Here is a 17,448-nt window from a genome sequence, read left to right as displayed (position 1 = left end):
TAATGACAAAATTATTACGGCAAAATTTATAGAAAAAAATACAGCCGCCATTGTCATCAGGACAGCTGTTGCCATGGCAACATGGCACACACACATGGATGTTTCGCCGCCATTACTAGGCTTCACTCAATGTTTAGGCGATATAATTATACCGTCCGTCTTTTTTTATACGTCCATGATTATAATATCAATAATATTTTTTTATTTAACTATAACATTTAACCGGCGCTGATTTCTTACCAAAAATATTTTATATTATCAAAACATTTGTTACCCACGTAGGCAATTCAACTTAATAGTAGTTTACAAAATATTAAATTATCATTTCAGTATTCTAATAATAAAAATGGTGCCGATTAGCCTCTTTAGTTTATCACTTCAATCAAAATAATTTCGAAATAAATATAAATAACAAGAACTTGGACCTTAAGATTGTGTAAATTTTGCTAGTTCCTAATAACTACCTACTCTACATATTCAGATTCCAATACATTCATCCTTGACGGGTCTTTAAATAAATATAACATTTTTAAAGCTTATTTTGATTCCGTTCGTTACGAATAAAATAATTTAATAAATGAGAAGGCTAGTGAGATTACTTGGAAAAGACTAGAGAAATATATATTGCACAATTTGCAGAAATATTAGTTTAACAAAATATACAGGGTGTCCCAAAAAGTAGTGATGAACGGAAGTTGGGAGGTAGAGGACCTAGAGGGCTATCCGAATCACCCCCATGTATGTTATGCGATTTTTCGTATTTTCGGAGTTATGACGTTTTTTTCAATTTTTCTGCTATCGCCAAGTACGATGATATTTTCACTCATGGTGACGTCAATTATTGCGGAATATGCTTGATTTTTTTTTTGTGCTAAGCTGAAAGATAGGCCAGTTCAGTATGGTAACATTTACTATCGTTAGATCTTTGAATGGAATAAAAAAATAATTAAATGCCAAGAAAGATAAAATTACCCAGTATGTTCACCACTTCAAGGGCCCGTAAAAAAATAAAATCACATAAAAAAAGTTTTCCGTTTGGCTTTTAAAAACTTGCTCTATCTATCAGGTAGCTACCCTGAAAATTTCATTTTATTATTCAGAAGGCTTCAATCGAAAAATTGAAATCTAAATGAGGTAAGTGAAAAAATTGAATTAACATGATGATTAATAAAAACAAATTAAAACCAATAACAAGGTGTTTAATTACCAGAAATTTTTAAAATAACCCCGCTGTTGCTCAGTGCAAGTGCGACATCACCGTAAAAAGTTGTCTTTTAAATGTCTGAATGCCCTTTTATCATTTTTAATGGTTTCTTCTGCTACTATGAATTTCGGGGTTATTTCGTCCAAATTGTGGCAGTCTCTCGTCTATGTAGTATCCCCACGGAAAAAAATTAATAGGGTTTATGTCCGGGGACCATGGAGGCTAGGCTAAAGGGCAAAGATACCCTGAAAGATGGATTGGTCGTTGCAGCCTGCGCATGCACCGGTGACGCCTGCCTTAAATCCTTGCCTCCACGGTCCCTCGACCTAAACCCCATTGAATTGTTTCAATGGGGATACTAAAAAGACCTCGGCTACTTGAAAGAAGGCCACAATTTGGACGAAATAACCCCGAAATTCATAGTAGCAGAAGAAACCATTAAAAATGATAAAAGGGCATTCAGACGTTTAAAAGACAACTTTTTAAGGTGATGTCGCACTTGCATTGAGCAACAGAGGGGTTATTTTAAAAATTTCTGGTAATTAAACACCTATTTATTGGTTTTAATGATCATCATATTAATAAAATTTTTGCACTTACCACATTAGATTTCAATTTTTCGATTGAAGCCTTCTGAATAATAAAATTAAATTTTTAGGGTAGCTACCTGATAGATAGAGCAAGTTTTTAAAAGCCAAATGGAAAACTTTTTTTATGTGATTTTATTTTTTTAGGGGCCCTTGAAGTTTTGAACATACTGGATAATTTTATCTTTCTTGGCATTTAACTCTTTTTTTTTATTCCATTCGAAGATCTAACGATAATAAATGTTACCATACTGAATTGACCTATCTTTCAGCTTAGCACACAAAAAAAATCAAGCATCTAGCGCAATAATTCACGTCACCATGAGTGAAAATATCATCGTACTCGGCGATAGCAGAAAAATTGAAAAAAAAACGTCATAACTCCGAAAATACGAAAAATCGCATAACATACATGGGGGTGATTCGGATAGCCCTCTAGGTCCTCTACCTCCCAACTTCCGTTCATCACTACTTTTTGGGACACCCTGTATATACTTTACTAGGTTTCCGCCCGCGGCTTCGCCCGCGCAGTCAAAGAAAAACCCGCATAGTTCCCGTTCCCGTGGGATTTCCGGGATTGCGTCATTTCCCGGGATAAAAAGTAGCCTATGTCCTTTCTCGTGTATCAAAATATTTCCATACCAAATTTCACGAAAATTGGTTCAGTAGTTTAGGCGTGATTGAGTAACAGACAGACAGAGTTACTTTCGCATATATAATATTAGTATGGATTAACCTTTGACGTACCTACAACTACTACGTACTAAACTACACTCACAATCACGTCCAAATATTGTCCAAAGCAAAACTCTGCCTACAGGTAAGCAGAGTTTTGCTTCTGTAAGGCAGAGTTTATAAGTTTTCATACAATGGACTTTGAACATTAGTGCCAGGAAATACGGCTTTAGTTTGAATTAACATTTTATTTGTATGAAAAGAAACTGCCGCTCCGGTATTTAAATACGAACTTTTTCATATGTGATTGTGAGAGTCTATATAATCTAAATCTTTAAAGAATTTCTAAATAAATGGGAATGTTTCTTTATCTCAGTCAAAGTACAGTGTACAATTTTTTGGTAAGTAAGTACTTATTTATAATTAAAGTATGTATTGTTATATTATCGTTTAAATAATATAATTGCATAATTATTATTATGAAATAAAACAATGTGATTATAGCATTGGTGAGAGTAACATTTGTTAAAATTAATAACAAATAATAAGTAATAACGTTAACTATGTAGTAAGTACCTAATAACGTATAATATAGCATGCTCATAATTATTAATCTGTATTAATAAAAAATTTGCGTCGTTTTTAACAAATTATATTGTATCGTACAGATAATGATAAAATAGCGATAACCACTGAAATATTTTAAATATATTTTACTGATATTGCCAAAAAAACGCAATAAGTTTATAGTTAAGTAACTACATCACAAATAATATAAAAAATTACCCTACATTCGTTGTAATAAATGATGCATATCGTCAGTCTTTACAACTCGCGAGAATTTTGATAATACCCTCAAAAAGCAGGCATAGAATGTGTAAATAATTAAAATAATAACAATTGGTAAATAAATAAGTAAACACCGAAATCTCCCCGGGGACCAAAACACAGTGTACTTCAGGCGCTGATGGCTTTTTTCTGAAAATAATGTTGCAGTTGAAATTTTCTATTCATTACTTTTTAAATAATATGAACTAAATCGAAAACTCTACTGCTTGCTTGGACTTTATTTCTTTCGGGTCGATAGTTGTAAAATTTAACTTTTTATATGTGGATAATATTGTTGGTCGCATTTGTGAACTTTATTGTATACGTTTTTTGTTTCTTTTAATGTGTATCTCTTTTTAGCCCAAGGTAAATGAAAAATATATAAAAGATACATACCCAATATAGCGGCTCCAAAACCAATTTCGCTGGTCCCCATTCTGTATGAACATGTTGGTACATAAATCTCATACAATTCCACATTATCCTCTAACGATATTGTCAAAACAGGATCATTGTATTGCAGTAGATACATCTCTTTGTACCCAAAGTCACGTGTTTGCTTCACATACTTTGATTTGTGTTCGTGAGCACAGAAGAATATGTCTGGGTGTATTGAATTTATGACCTATAATAAAAGAATTAAGTTTTAAAATTAATCTTTATATTTTTTTTTGGAAAGCGTACATTAGTGAGGCCTCTGCAAATGTAATTGATCAAGCTCGACTCGCACATACTGATACAAAAAAAAGAAAAAATATTATATTAATAGTGAAAACATTTATTTTAAAAATGTCCCTGTGCACATGAAAATTAATATTTTTATTTGGCTACAACCTTTATAACACTTTTCTGATACCCAACCTATGAGCTCAGTTTTTTTTAAATTTACACTTACCTGTTTAGCATAAACATGCCTATGCAGCACTGGGAAGTGTGATATCGCAATCTTATAGTTCAGATCACCTTCATCTAAAGGTTGTGGGACAGCGTATGTAATGGTGCTGACCTTGTAGAACGAGACATTATGGTATGCTACCACGGAGGGCTGCGAAAACGCTGTGTTGAACTCAATCAGTTTGTTACGTTTGATTGGTTCATTTTCACCACCAATATCGTTGTCACCTGGTATCCATATTTTCTGAAATTTCGTATTGCATTTTATTTTAGGGATAAGATCATCTATTCTACTTTATTAAAATTTAGATTAGCTATTGTCCTTGGTAATGAAAATATAGTCTGTGCTTTAGTGTCTTAACTTTTAATTAATGATTAAAACAGTATTAAAATTATTCTATAAATTAAAAACCACTCACCACAACAGGATTATGAGATTCAAATATATTTGCCAATCTTTTAACATAACTACGAAACTGTGCCCTCGTGGATATACTACCTTCGTCCATAAGGTCTCCTAAGAACACCACTACATCAGGCTTAAAGTGTTTTTCAACTATAGTATATGTAGATTTTAAATATCTGTGGGATGTTAAATGTATGAGATAATTACTATATCTGTATTAAAATATAGGAAAGATAACCTCTGTTAATTTCAATTTAAGTTAATTTAACGAATATGTTATATATATTTTGTATGTTATCTGTGCCAGAAATAATTAGAAAGTGAGACCTGACCAACTTATGAAAAATATAATATTTATTATTTACCTATCGCTGTCCCAGTTGTACAGATGGCTTCATGGTGGAGGAACCCCCACATCACCTTGTATTTGCGGGTCCGCAACAAATAATATTTTCATACACGACTGCTCGTCTTGGCATTCTATACTTTTCCAGAAAAATGGCTGAATATTATAAACAAGCCATTCACTATACAGAACAGCTCCGAGCGACACCGTTATAAGGTATTTCCAAAAGACACTGAAATATTGTATAGAAGAGAGTAGAGTTTAAGTCGGAATTAGTGAAACTTTTGATATAATTGACCTAATTTAATTAAGAATATCTAGCTTCGTTTATACCTTCTTCGTAAATACATGTGTATAACGGTTGCACAATTACACAATAAATACACTTCGTCCACTGATTTGCTAAAGAATTTACAATATTATAATATTACTGTTTATAACTTTATATTTACGTTTTAAATGTTTACAATTTACATTACAATTTTGATAAATAAAATGTCAAAATTGCTTCATACAGCTTGACAGTTGACAAAGCCACAGATATACATAAATAATAGTTTTGACGAATAAATTATTAAATAATATTATATTATAAAATACCCCCTACATATTAATTTTAAATTAAGGATTATTTATTTGATTTATGATTATTCTAATACATTTTTTTACTATCAACATTACCATTTTTGTGTTGACTTTGAAGTATTTATCTTGAACGCTTTTTGTAAATAGACCGATACAAAATAGAACGTTTCATTTGCAATTGCGGCGGTTTGACAGGTCAGCTTCGTGCCTCTTTGTGGATTTCCAAGTAGCGTATAATTTATTTTGTTTAAACTTTTTGTCTAAGCATCAAAAGTAACATGTATTACGCAGTAGAATTAGAGTATATTGTATTTTAGTCAATACCTAGTGCACTAGCAGTGTTACATAAACAGTAGAGTGGTAATAGTGTCGGCAATTCATGCATATAGGATATAACAACACGAATCACGATACGTCAGTGAATGAATGTTGGCTGTAAGATAATGGATGTGGATACACCTAACATATTGAAACGGTGTAGCAGTGCGCCTCTAATCAATGAGACTGCATCGACGGCAGCTACATCGCCTACGACGACAACTGCGCCCAGGTAATTTGTAACCGACACGCCTCCCACGATCTAAGATGTTTTCGTTAGTTAGTACCTGCCTATTTTTGACACCTGCTAAGCGTGCTAGTAGGTGACATGTACGAATTTAGCCGTGTAATTAAATGCTGCACGCCCCATGCAAAAATCTAGTTAGTTGTGTAAAGTGAGGCTAGATAAAAATATTTAAATGTTTGTGATAAGTAATCACAATTCAAACTGCTCTCTGTGTGGTTCAGTGGAAAGATAAACATTGTTGATATGTGAAGATATTTTCTTTTCTCTCACATATGGCATATTATAATAATCAAAAATAGTTATATTTGTTGCTATGCACTCAAGTTCAATTATTTTAATGTTTTATTTTAAGCACTGCGATGATTTATACAAAACATTCTATGCAATCATTATTAAAAGCATGCCTTGTTTATTAATATTGACCAATTTTTATTATACATTTTTTTATAAAAGTCCTTTCGTTATTTATTTGGTAGAGTTATTTGTTAAAACAAATTTTTGTAAGATATTTAAATTCTATTTTAGTTTTAATTCAGTTTTGCTCAATATTTCAATGTGTGGATTATTATTATTTTTTAAACTACATAATTGTAATTCAAAGCCTGAGTTTATCTGCTTAACCCATTGACCACCGAGCGGCCCGATCGGGCCGAGTCACAATAGATTTTCTATTGTGTCTGTGATCCGAGGACTGACGGATTAATATAATATGATGAGATTTGTGGTGGATTGTAGCTTATTAAAATATTTAGTGATTTAAATTTACTTAGGTACCTATTTGTTTTATTTTAAAATTAATATTTAAATAAACTTGCATTAGCGCTTTTGAAAGAATCCATTAATACTTGAGACATTCAGTTCACACAATCGCAATAGAAAATATAATAAATTTAATGATTTTTAATATCTTTAGAAAAGTGCAATTGTTATTTTTAATATTTAAAGATAGCAGAGATATTATCACAGTTTAATTATTCAAAGAGGATAAAAGTTAAATACTTTTAATACTGTTATGTTTAACGATGATTGATTTCACACTATCTTATCATAATTTATGTTAGTTTTAACTTAAGGTAATTATTTTGAAAGAAAACAACTTATGTAATATCGTAAAAAAAACATTTGATTTTAAATAGCTGTAGTATGGGTAATTCTGGAATATCCTACTAATATTACAAATGCGAAAGTTTGTGAGGATGTGTGTGTGTTTAAGTTACTCTTTCATGTAAATACTACTGAACTGATTACAATGAAATTTAGCACACATATAGAGAGTTACTTGGATTAACACATGGATAGGTTTCATCCCGGAAATCCCACGGGAACGGGAACTATGCGGGCTTTTTCAAAATGCGGGTGGAAAGCTAGTACACCATAATTTGTAGTTATAAACTATCCATATTCTATGATTTGCAAATCCTGATTTTTCGCAGACCTTTATTCTTGGAAACTTTAAAACAACAACATGTTTTTGCTCGTATATTTTATCTTAACATCCATTGTATTTTCTTGTGATTGATTTCAGATTTATTCATTAGATTATACAATTTCATATGAAAAGTGATAATAATCCCTGTTTTTATTAAATACTGAATTCCATTAGAATTATGTAATAATAAGGTGACTTAATTATCAGCGCTAATTGTAATCGTCTGGCAGCACTGTGTTGCCTTCCTCAATCTTGAAAATGTTCATAAGTCCAATAAGAAAAATAAATCTTTTAACAAAATGCCTTTTTTTTTCTAATATGTTTTTAAAATGTAGTTTAGATAGATGTAGTAGTCACCTGTTTGAATCTGCTATTTGATTAAATGACTAGCGTGTTCATTGAATGACAACAGTTACTTGTCAATAAAACTTACAAGTTTTCGAATGTAATGTTTAACATCTTGACTGAATATCATAAAGCATAGTTCTTGGTTTGGATAAGGGGGTGGGTTAGGTTAGGTTCGTTGTATTTTATTCCCGTCTTAAGCAGCGCGTTGGTACCTATACGTTGGGGTTTTAGTCGATTTCCCCACTTGAAAAAAAAAAGAGTTCATTGTATTTTTTAAGTTTCAGAAATAGGCCCGCGAAGCGTCGCTACACGTCTCATTCGACGTTTGGAAAAAGTAATTTCTGTTGTTTCGCGCTAGTTATTCAACAATATGTTACAATCTGCTACCTAGTTGGATGTTGAGTGACACTTGCTAAATCGACTTTCGGCCTAGTAATTCAATTAAATGTTGTCATTCTTAATGAACGTGCTAGTCATTCCATCAAACAGTAGATGACTGCGACATCTATAGCTATAAAACATTAGAAAATAAATTATTTTGTTCATAGACTTAATTTATCTTATTGGACTTATGTCGACCGCCCATCTACTGAATGAATCATTTTACATTATTAACCTGGGAAATTAGGGTCGCCATGGCGGATATTAACTATTTAGAATTTAAACTTTATAGGTACGTTTAGCTTATATGAGATAAAAAAGACGTCGTATGTCGGAACAGAAAGAGAAAAAAAAATTGCCGATACAGTGGTATTTTTTATAATCCTGTGTTAATCCAAGTTACGGAGTGCCGTAAAGTTGTCATAAATTAATAACTAGACTTCGATTCTGTTAATTTATTAACTGTTTTGTTTTTGAATACTTACGACACGTAGTATAAATAATTGTTCTATAGAGACGATCCGGCATCAGACTCTTTCTAGGTAGTTTTATAAAAATATTTTATACGATCTAGAACTTTCCGCCCGCGGCTTCGCCCGCGTTTTCAAAGAAAAATCCGCATAGTTCCCGTTCCCGTGGGATTTCCGGGATAAAACCTATCCTGTGTTAATCCAAGTTACCCTCTATATCATATATGTGTGCTAAATTTCATTGTAATCGGTTCAGTAGTATTTGCGTGAAAGAGTAACAAACACACACATACACATCCTCACAAACTTTCGCATTTATAATATTAGTAGGATTAGTAGGAGTAGGATATAATATCAGTAGGATATACTTTACAACTTTTTAGACAGATAAGTAGGCAAGTAGTATAGTGGGTTTGGCGTAAAATAAGGATCGATATCATTCAATATGTGTATTTTATTAATAAGTAATTTATTGTTCTAGGAGTACTTCTTTCTTCGGCATGTTCTCCAACAGCAGTCTGCCGCGGACACGAAGTAACAGCATCAGCTGCAGTCCACTCTCAGCCGCTATTAATATACCTGTAAGTGTTGTTTAGTCACTTATTATCTTCGATCATTAAAATAAATAAATACCCAAATCCCAATCCCATATACACAAATTTAAAACTACCCTCAAATATGTTGGACTAAATTTTAGTTGAAGGAAACAAACGTTAATAATAAACAACAAGCCTTAGAACATTATTATATGTAATGGAGGTCGATACATTTATTCAATTCTATTTCAATGAGTTAAAATCGGTTTTACAATGCACCACTCGGAGTGTACATTTGTTAATTTTGTATTTTTGTGTCTCTTATTGTGTTATCTAATTGTTATTAATGATCAAAGTCAATCTTTAATATTTTTTTTACACTAAAATAAAATATGCATAATGCATATCATGCTTGTATGCATGATTCAATACCTAGTCAATTAGGTCGTCGATTTTGATGATTTATCATTCGTTATTATAATGTGACGCAAAATCACGATGATAGTGAAACTGAAACTGTAGATTGATATGAATTAAATTACAACAATGGGGAAAGAGATCAACATTGATATCGCATGGTCTGATATTAATACAAAATCTTTATGTAACTAAGACTCTCATTTTTTTTTCTATTAAGCAGGTTGTATCATAAACCTCGCTTGTTGTATTACCACGATCGCGATATGGTGTTACAAGCTGCTTAGCTTATAGCTATATTGTATAGCTAACATATTTTTAAGGTGTTACTAGGCGCGTTTCTAATTATATCGCGTAAAAAACTTTTTGTATTTTATCGCTGTTACAAACCCCGTCGTGTGTAAACAATCCAATATCCATACGATGTAATAAGCCGATTAGCTTATTGTATGAGCTGTTACAAGCCGCGTTACTTATTGTAACACATCTATAGGGTTTTACGTCACTTATTGTAACACATCTATCGGTGTTACGTCACTTATACATCTATTAGGTGTTACAAGCAGCGTCGCTTATTGTATGAGCTTTTACAAGGCGCTCTTCTACGCATTGTATTATCGATCAGGTGTTACAGGCCGCGCCGCTTATTGTATCATGTATGAGCTGTTACAAGGCGCTTTTCTGTTTTATGCATATTATATTATGATCGATCAAGTGTTACAACCCGCGTCGCTTATTGTAACACATAGCTATCAGGTGTTGCAAGGCGCTTTGCTATAATACGTATTGTATTATCGATAAGCGAAGCGGCTTGTAACACCTACAAGCCGCTTCGCTTCTGTATAAGCTGTTACAAGGCGCTTTTCTATACTATGGAGTTTCTTGCCGGTTCTTCTGCATAGATACTGCTTTCCGAATCGGTGGTAAATGTTAAAAATATGTAATGACGATTCGAAAGTGCTTCTAAAAGAAGTCTAATTGAATAAATAAATGTTTGAGTTTGAGTGCTACAAAAACACTGGGTTCAGCTTTGGCTGGCCAGACTCTATACGTATCGTATTATCGATCAGGTGCTCCAAGCGGCGTGCGGGCGCCGCCTGACCCCGCGCGTGAACCAGCTGCGCGCGGAGGAGTGCGCGGACGTGAGCAACACGCGCGAGCTGGCGCACGAGCGCGAGGTGCACAGCGCCATGGCGATGGGCCAGTCGTGCGAGGACCTCACGCTCGTGGCCGGTTTGGCCAACTCGCCCACAAGGGTGCCCAGGTATGTGTGTAATAAGTTTCTTGCTCTCACCTCTTTTCACTAATAATAGTTAAAAATATGTATGGAGATAGAGGATACCAGCTCTGCATACTATTTTGTTAAATAAAATAAATAATAGTTTAAAAAAGCTATGCAAATTGAAAAATGGAATAATTGTATCAAATTAGTGTATTGTCATCGGCCCTCAATAAATCTACAAAGTTTGAACGAAATCTGGCCGTTTAAAGTGGGTCAAAATCGCGCCCAAAGAAGTCGGTTACAAACAATACATACAAACATACAGGTGAAGCTAATAAAAAACGTGTAAAAAGAGCGTATGTGCCGAGCACACGTGTCAGAAGTGACACTTCTTTGGCAAGATAATTAATTATCTATATAAGTATTTATTTAAAATTGTTAATTAGCCATCATAAAATAAAATGTTTATTAGCCATCTGGTTTCCATAACACAAGCGAAAACTTAGTATGGGGTCAGATCGTGCCGTGTGTGAAAATTGGCTTGAAATATATTTATTATTAAGAATCAAAGATGCTAAAATCGTCGCCTTACTCCATTACGTGACGGTATTGCCATGACGCGACCTTGAAATTTTAGTCTCAACATAAAGAATTTTCACTTCAAAATATTACACCTTAAATTGTGTTTCTGAAATTTTGACTTGAGTGAAAATGTTGTCACAATAGGAAATGAAATGAAAATTTATTTAGCAGAATTGTAGTAATTTAAAAGGTTTTATAAAATTTCTTTCACGATTCGCCAACAAATAGGCATACAAATATTTATATCATATTATGGGATATATAGTTTATATCCATCTTTTGTTACTAATTTATGCAAAACGTTCTTATTTATGTCCGATTCTTAATTATATAATATTTCACTACAATAACAATTAATTGAAAAATTTCAGGTTTGCGACAGTGGTATCCCCATCCCCCCCACGCAAATTCACAACGCGGCGGAGTCTCTCCCCCAACCCGCTGCGAGCATCAAGCTTTAGCCCGATCAGCCGACCCAACGTTCTGGTCGGCAAGCGGCGATGTGATGACACAGAGATGTCGCTCTCCAAACGCATGTGCACAGACAGACGGACACCAACCACCCCCGGAACGCCAGACTCAGACTCCCTAGATTGCACCTTCCGACCCGTCTCCCCCAGACCGCAACCGATGAACGAGTCCGACTCGCCAGACACTCAGAACCACAAAGCGAACCCCAGCTAATAGATACAGGGAACGATACTGGTGTTGTCTTCGGCCTGGTGCAGTACGCTCACACGTTTCGGTCTGGCATCTGGTTGGTCTGGCATCTGGTTGGTCTGGTGAACTGGTCCAACTGTTGATGCATTCGCTATCGGTCTGGTTTAAAGGAGTTGTAGGTGTTTTATCAGCCAATTTGTTGTGCTTGAAGTTTAGTGTGTTTTTAAGTGATTTATACGACTTTTTGTCAGAATTACAAATATAAAACCAATTTTCTTGTAACTCGACGTCGTTTTTCATTCGTAAAATTGGTAATTATAAATGTTTAATATACGATATATTTTCAAGACTATAACGTACGAGTGATATAACAGATTGATTGATATGATTTATATACTTATAAATTTGGCCCCGGCTTCAAGCTTAGACATCATACAAGTTGGACGGTAAATGAATTCTGGCTTAAATGTACAATCAAAAGCCAGTAAGGGTAGAGAAACTCCTACACAACCCCTATTTTGAACGTTTAGTTCCTAATAACGTTGTAGCAAATGGACGCGAGTGCCCTTTTTTAGCCAAAGCATCAAACTTTATTGTAAATATATATTAAGAGCGCTGTATATAGCTGTAGGTCTAAGGAATATAGCCATTATATTAAATTTATTAGTTAGGGAGTCGTAAAACTCCATTCATCCCGCCTTTTCATTTATTGTAGAGAAATTTTGGCGCGCTTTTACCTTGAGTCTAACGTCAGTTGTTTTTTTTCGTACATTGCACATATTCCCACTTTTTTAAGGGGATATGTACTACATTTGTTTCAGAAATTAATTATGAATAAAAAAGTAGTATTTTCGATTGCAATTTTTATTATTTACATACAATTAATTACGATATAATCTTCATACTTTAGGTAACATTAGAGCGCCAATGTAATGTAATAATATGTAATATTTGTAATCAATTCTGTTAATAAAATAATTATTTTTGTTTGGTTTGTTTCGTTGTGTTCATTATTCACTTGGAATAAATATTGTTTTGATTGTACCATATTGGTAAATTCTATTGAATGTTGATATATAAAAATGATACACAAAAATTGGCTGTCTGTAAAGTCGGTTTACTGACGATAGTTGAACGTGACAACGATTGTGCTTCTTTGTCGCTCGTTCCGCGCTCTCGCTTGCACTTCAAGCCTACATGGAACGCCTCAGAGCGAGGTAACGCCGCATGAGTCATGTTTTTTCATGCGTGCAGCCGGCTCTATCGAATTATAAGACGTTGTCACGTCAAAAAATGTATTTTCATCAATTAAAAATTTTTTTATTTAATATAACAACATTCAATAGAAAATATATTATTGTGATAGATATTTGAATTATTTTTGTATAATATGCCAATGTCTCGTACTTGATGTACAGAGATTACCTCATAACCTCAGATAGAAGTATGAGCTGTTATAATGTGCATTTGTAATCTGTATATTTTAGTAGTAAGGTATCAATTTAACATTGCGAAGTCATTCTTTAGATTCATATAATATTTCTGATGAATTTTCATTTATATTTAATACCCTTAATTATTTAGGTCATAACCTATCCATTGGAACTAAATGGCAATATTTATTAAAAATTGCAAAATTACTAACTGTGCGACTGGATACAGGCCATCACATTAAATAATTGTAAAAATTTTATAACTAATTTATTTCTATATTCGGATTAATCTCAAACAAATAGTGATCTTGAAAGAGTGAAGTCTCTAGAAAAGAAACAGTCCGTAAGTAAACCATACATTCAACAATAACTCATTTGAAATAGGTAGTTGTATAACACTGATTTAATTACATTTCTGAATTTTATGAAAATGTTTTCTATAACTTTTGGGTATAAGATCGTTAATACTTTAACAGGAACCAGTACTGTTCCTATAATACAAATTCATTTTCGTGATTGTATGTAATCGTTTCCGTTAACATTTGGGTGTATAATCGTTATAATTTAAAAACTTCATAATGTGATGGTCTACCAGTTGTTATGTTAGTTTCCCAGAGTATTTCATATCAGGAACCCACCCCGCTCTGTATGTATAACTACGTAGGTGTGTTTTGTACTTTTTGTAACTACAGTCTCATGACTTCAAATGTATCATCTCATTCGAATGTGATTAAATCACAGTATGAACTATAACTGTGTCGTTTTATTTTTCAACCATATTATTGATAAACAATAATAAATCTGCCTGCCTGTTGTCCTATAACTTTTACAGGTCGTTAATTACGAAAAAAAAATTACATCGTGCCTTTAGTTACTATCTTGTATTTGATTTTATTCTCCATGATTAAAAATTAAAATTTTTATATTAAATTTCCAGACATCAAGGTACATAAAAATTAAAAACATTACTTAGTTCACGTATTTTCTCATGGCTGATTTTCACATGTGTTTTAGAATATACAGTTATAAATAACATTATGTCAGTACTCCCAGACACTTCCCGTGGGCCATATTGCTTAACAGACGCTTTAAAAGCTCGTATGGCTCGAAGGACCAGAATGTACGGGCCTAACCCGTACTTGTGTATAATTAATTATTAATACAATAAGAAATAAAAGTACAAAGGGACATAGGGACAGAGAAAGCGACTTTGTTTTATACTATGTAGTGATAAAGTGTGAAATATTGGATACAATTTGGGTTACGAAATATGCAAGCAAAGCGCCTTATTGCACTTTGTACGTGCTTGCTCGTACACTCTCATAATACATAATTAAAAGGTCATCGAGTATATTCACAATGCAATTCCATCAGCATGAGTTCCCGTAAAAGATAAATGATACCTTTATTACTAAGGGCTGGCGCAGATATAGCGAAGCGCAGCGCATTCCCGCGATACATGCGGACCCTACCGCTACCCGCGCGGACGCGCGAATCTTTGCGAGTACGCGTGCTGATGTGCGGGCATGCGCTAGACTGCTCTTACTCGACACACTCATCGTCATTCGTTTTGCAATTTTGAGATACAGTGTACATTCGCGAATTACGAATAAAATGATCGATTGGGACCTTAATTATTGGGACTAATATTTATAGTGAACTAATGTTTTAGTAAGTAGGTTATTTCATATTTGTTACACTTTTGGGAAATGACATTTTGTTTTTATGCATATTGTCTCGATAAATGGGCTAATACTCAAATAATTTTTCAAATCGGACCAGTAATTCCGAGATTAGCGCGGTCACGCAAACAAGAAACTACATCTTTATTAGTATAGAATATTGATGATATAATGATTGTGTCTCTTTAGTGGTGGCAAGATGGAATTAAGAAGTTCCCGCACCGGCAGAAAGCTCGGTACGGCAAGATTGCCGCCGGTGCGAGATATGCCTAGCGGGACTCAAGTCACATCGCACTATGGAATTTAGTTTTGTGTCAGCAGAATATAATTTTTCAAAATGTGATCAAGGTGGTCATTAGTAGTTCTAATACAAATACTACAACTTTTAATGAACAATCGCTTTAATATGCTTGCATTCTCATTTCAGTATTTTATGTATTTGTGTATTAGGAATAGGGATGATGGATAAAAAATACAAACACAGAAATTCAAACCAAAATCACTTTTATTTACATGTCACAGTTTACATTATTATTAACTTGTATAATTAAATTGAGAAATTAAAATAAGAAAAACAGCTTTAAAACGAACTATTCTAAAACTTACCATTAATGAACAACATTATTAATAACATTCCAATATTTTGTACTCTTTAAAATGTGATAAATTACAAAACATATGACATCGTTGCAAATAATCTCACAATAATTACTATGTAAATTACAATTAAAACATTACAAAATCCATTATAATTAAAATAGTACTAGCAAAGTCTGCCGCATACAATACATACCGTGTATAAAAATTTATTGCTCTCGGAAGCAAGTTGAAATAATCATACGACAAATGGGAACATTCCAAAATTGGTCTAAAACTATCATACGACAATTCTGTACAAAATAAATATATATATTAAAAATCGTTTTGACTGTGGCATTCATTCAATTCATATAAAAATGGTCCAAGTCGTTTTGATTCCCGGGTTTTGAAAATGCTTGCATTTGAACCATATCGTGTCATTACTTTTTAGACACTAATTTTTATCCCAGCTTAGACATTACACTGTTTTACGATTCCAATTAAACTTAATTTCCTCAATCAATTGCTAATAGCTTAAAATTTCGAATAAAAATTAGCATAACACTAAATTAAATAGACAAATAGATATATATTTATTGGATACTAATTAATACTAAAATATTACACACGAAGCCGCTTATTACCTATAATTTCCTATAGGAAGACAGCATCTTAAAAGCATTTTCAAACGTATCGGTAATGAAATAACACTGTGGTTGCTTTTGGCGCGATTTTGGTTTTATTTTTCTTCCAAACAAAACACAGAGATCGGGGGCAATGAAACTTAGTTTCGTTGGCGATCTCAAGTCTAAAACGGTGGTCGAAAATGGCCATAACCGAATATGGCACAAACAATACAGTGTGGATATCGATATCACTAAAATAAATAAGACGTCTCTTTGGGTTATTCGTAAATCGTAATGAAAATGTTACGTGTTAACGTCGAGCGAATAAGAATAAATTATATATACGCATGCTATATTTTATTGTCGAATCAGCATGACCTATATAGAATGAAGAAAAAAGAGATGAACAATAAATAAAAAATAATTTCGCACTTATTTATTCCAGTGACAGCTAGGCGATGGCAACACCACGTCATATTGTATCAGTCTTACGTATAAATGCAACTGGCGCAAATCCCTAAATTATGAGTTAAACTAACATTTTCTAAAGAAAATACCCACAATTATCGACTAAAACAATATAATAATTATATAAGACTTCGTCGAGTTTAAAGCTCCCGTGTAGAACTAATTTCCGCTTGTATAAACGTTACAATGGATTTGTAACTCGATGTTAAATTTTAGTAAATTAAAAATAAAAGTTAATTTTGAAAACTAAGTACTTTTGTATCTAGATTTAATCCAAAAGGAACGCGAAACGTTGCACGTTATTTGAAGTCTTTTAACATTATATTATATAGATTGGAAATAACCTAAACATCGTCATACACACGCGCACGGGAGAGGATAATGTTACGGTATTTAATAAGAATTTGAATATTTAATTAATATTACACAAAAAAAGATGAAAAAAAAAATAACTAAAAAGTAAAACTACGTTGTTTTTAAAAGGTTATCATTATCTATAAAACGGATTGCGAAGACCAATAATCA

The 17,448-nt window shown here is 33.1% G+C and overlaps 1 protein-coding gene, 1 long non-coding RNA gene and 1 pseudogene across 3 annotated transcripts in view; 1 reads left to right on the top strand and 2 right to left on the bottom strand.

Moving 5' to 3' along the window:
* The window catches only part of LOC149490138 (uncharacterized), a 45,897-nt gene that overhangs the window by 8,804 nt on the left and 19,645 nt on the right, over nt 1-17,448 (bottom strand). The window lies entirely within an intron of this gene.
* On the bottom strand, nt 2,279-5,305 carry LOC149490142 (uncharacterized; annotated as a pseudogene). The gene is made up of 6 exons (XR_016316405.1): nt 5,274-5,305; nt 4,960-5,172; nt 4,608-4,770; nt 4,190-4,432; nt 3,691-3,919; nt 2,279-3,444 (listed from the first exon to the last, which is right to left on the bottom strand). The product of XR_016316405.1 is annotated as an uncharacterized LOC149490142 (transcript).
* On the top strand, nt 5,680-12,172 carry LOC149490141 (uncharacterized). The gene is made up of 4 exons (XM_089701747.1): nt 5,680-6,075; nt 9,200-9,299; nt 10,742-10,935; nt 11,847-12,172. Exons 1-4 carry the CDS (start codon nt 5,948-5,950, stop codon nt 12,157-12,159), a joined length of 735 nt encoding a protein of 244 aa, XP_089557873.1. The 5' UTR covers nt 5,680-5,947; the 3' UTR covers nt 12,160-12,172.

This window comes from Colias philodice, chromosome 2, assembly GCF_061535455.1.
Source record: "Colias philodice isolate Cphi_HAF_F1 chromosome 2, ilColPhil1 Martin Lab GWU primary, whole genome shotgun sequence".
Classification (NCBI taxonomy): Eukaryota; Metazoa; Arthropoda; class Insecta; order Lepidoptera; family Pieridae; genus Colias; species Colias philodice.
The sequence above is the reverse complement of the archived record's forward strand: the minus strand, read 5'-3'. Positions and strand labels throughout refer to the sequence as shown.

Excerpts from the sequence above, each read along its gene's own strand:
- LOC149490141 (XM_089701747.1), top strand. The coding sequence starts at position 5,948 with ATGAATGTTGGCTGTAAGATAATGGATGTGGATACACCTAACATATTG. Across the intron at positions 9,300-10,741 it reads CAGCCGCTATTAATATACCT|GTGCTCCAAGCGGCGTGCGG; the intron begins GTAAGTGTTGTT and ends ATTATCGATCAG. Across the intron at positions 10,936-11,846 it reads TCGCCCACAAGGGTGCCCAG|GTTTGCGACAGTGGTATCCC; the intron begins GTATGTGTGTAA and ends GAAAAATTTCAG.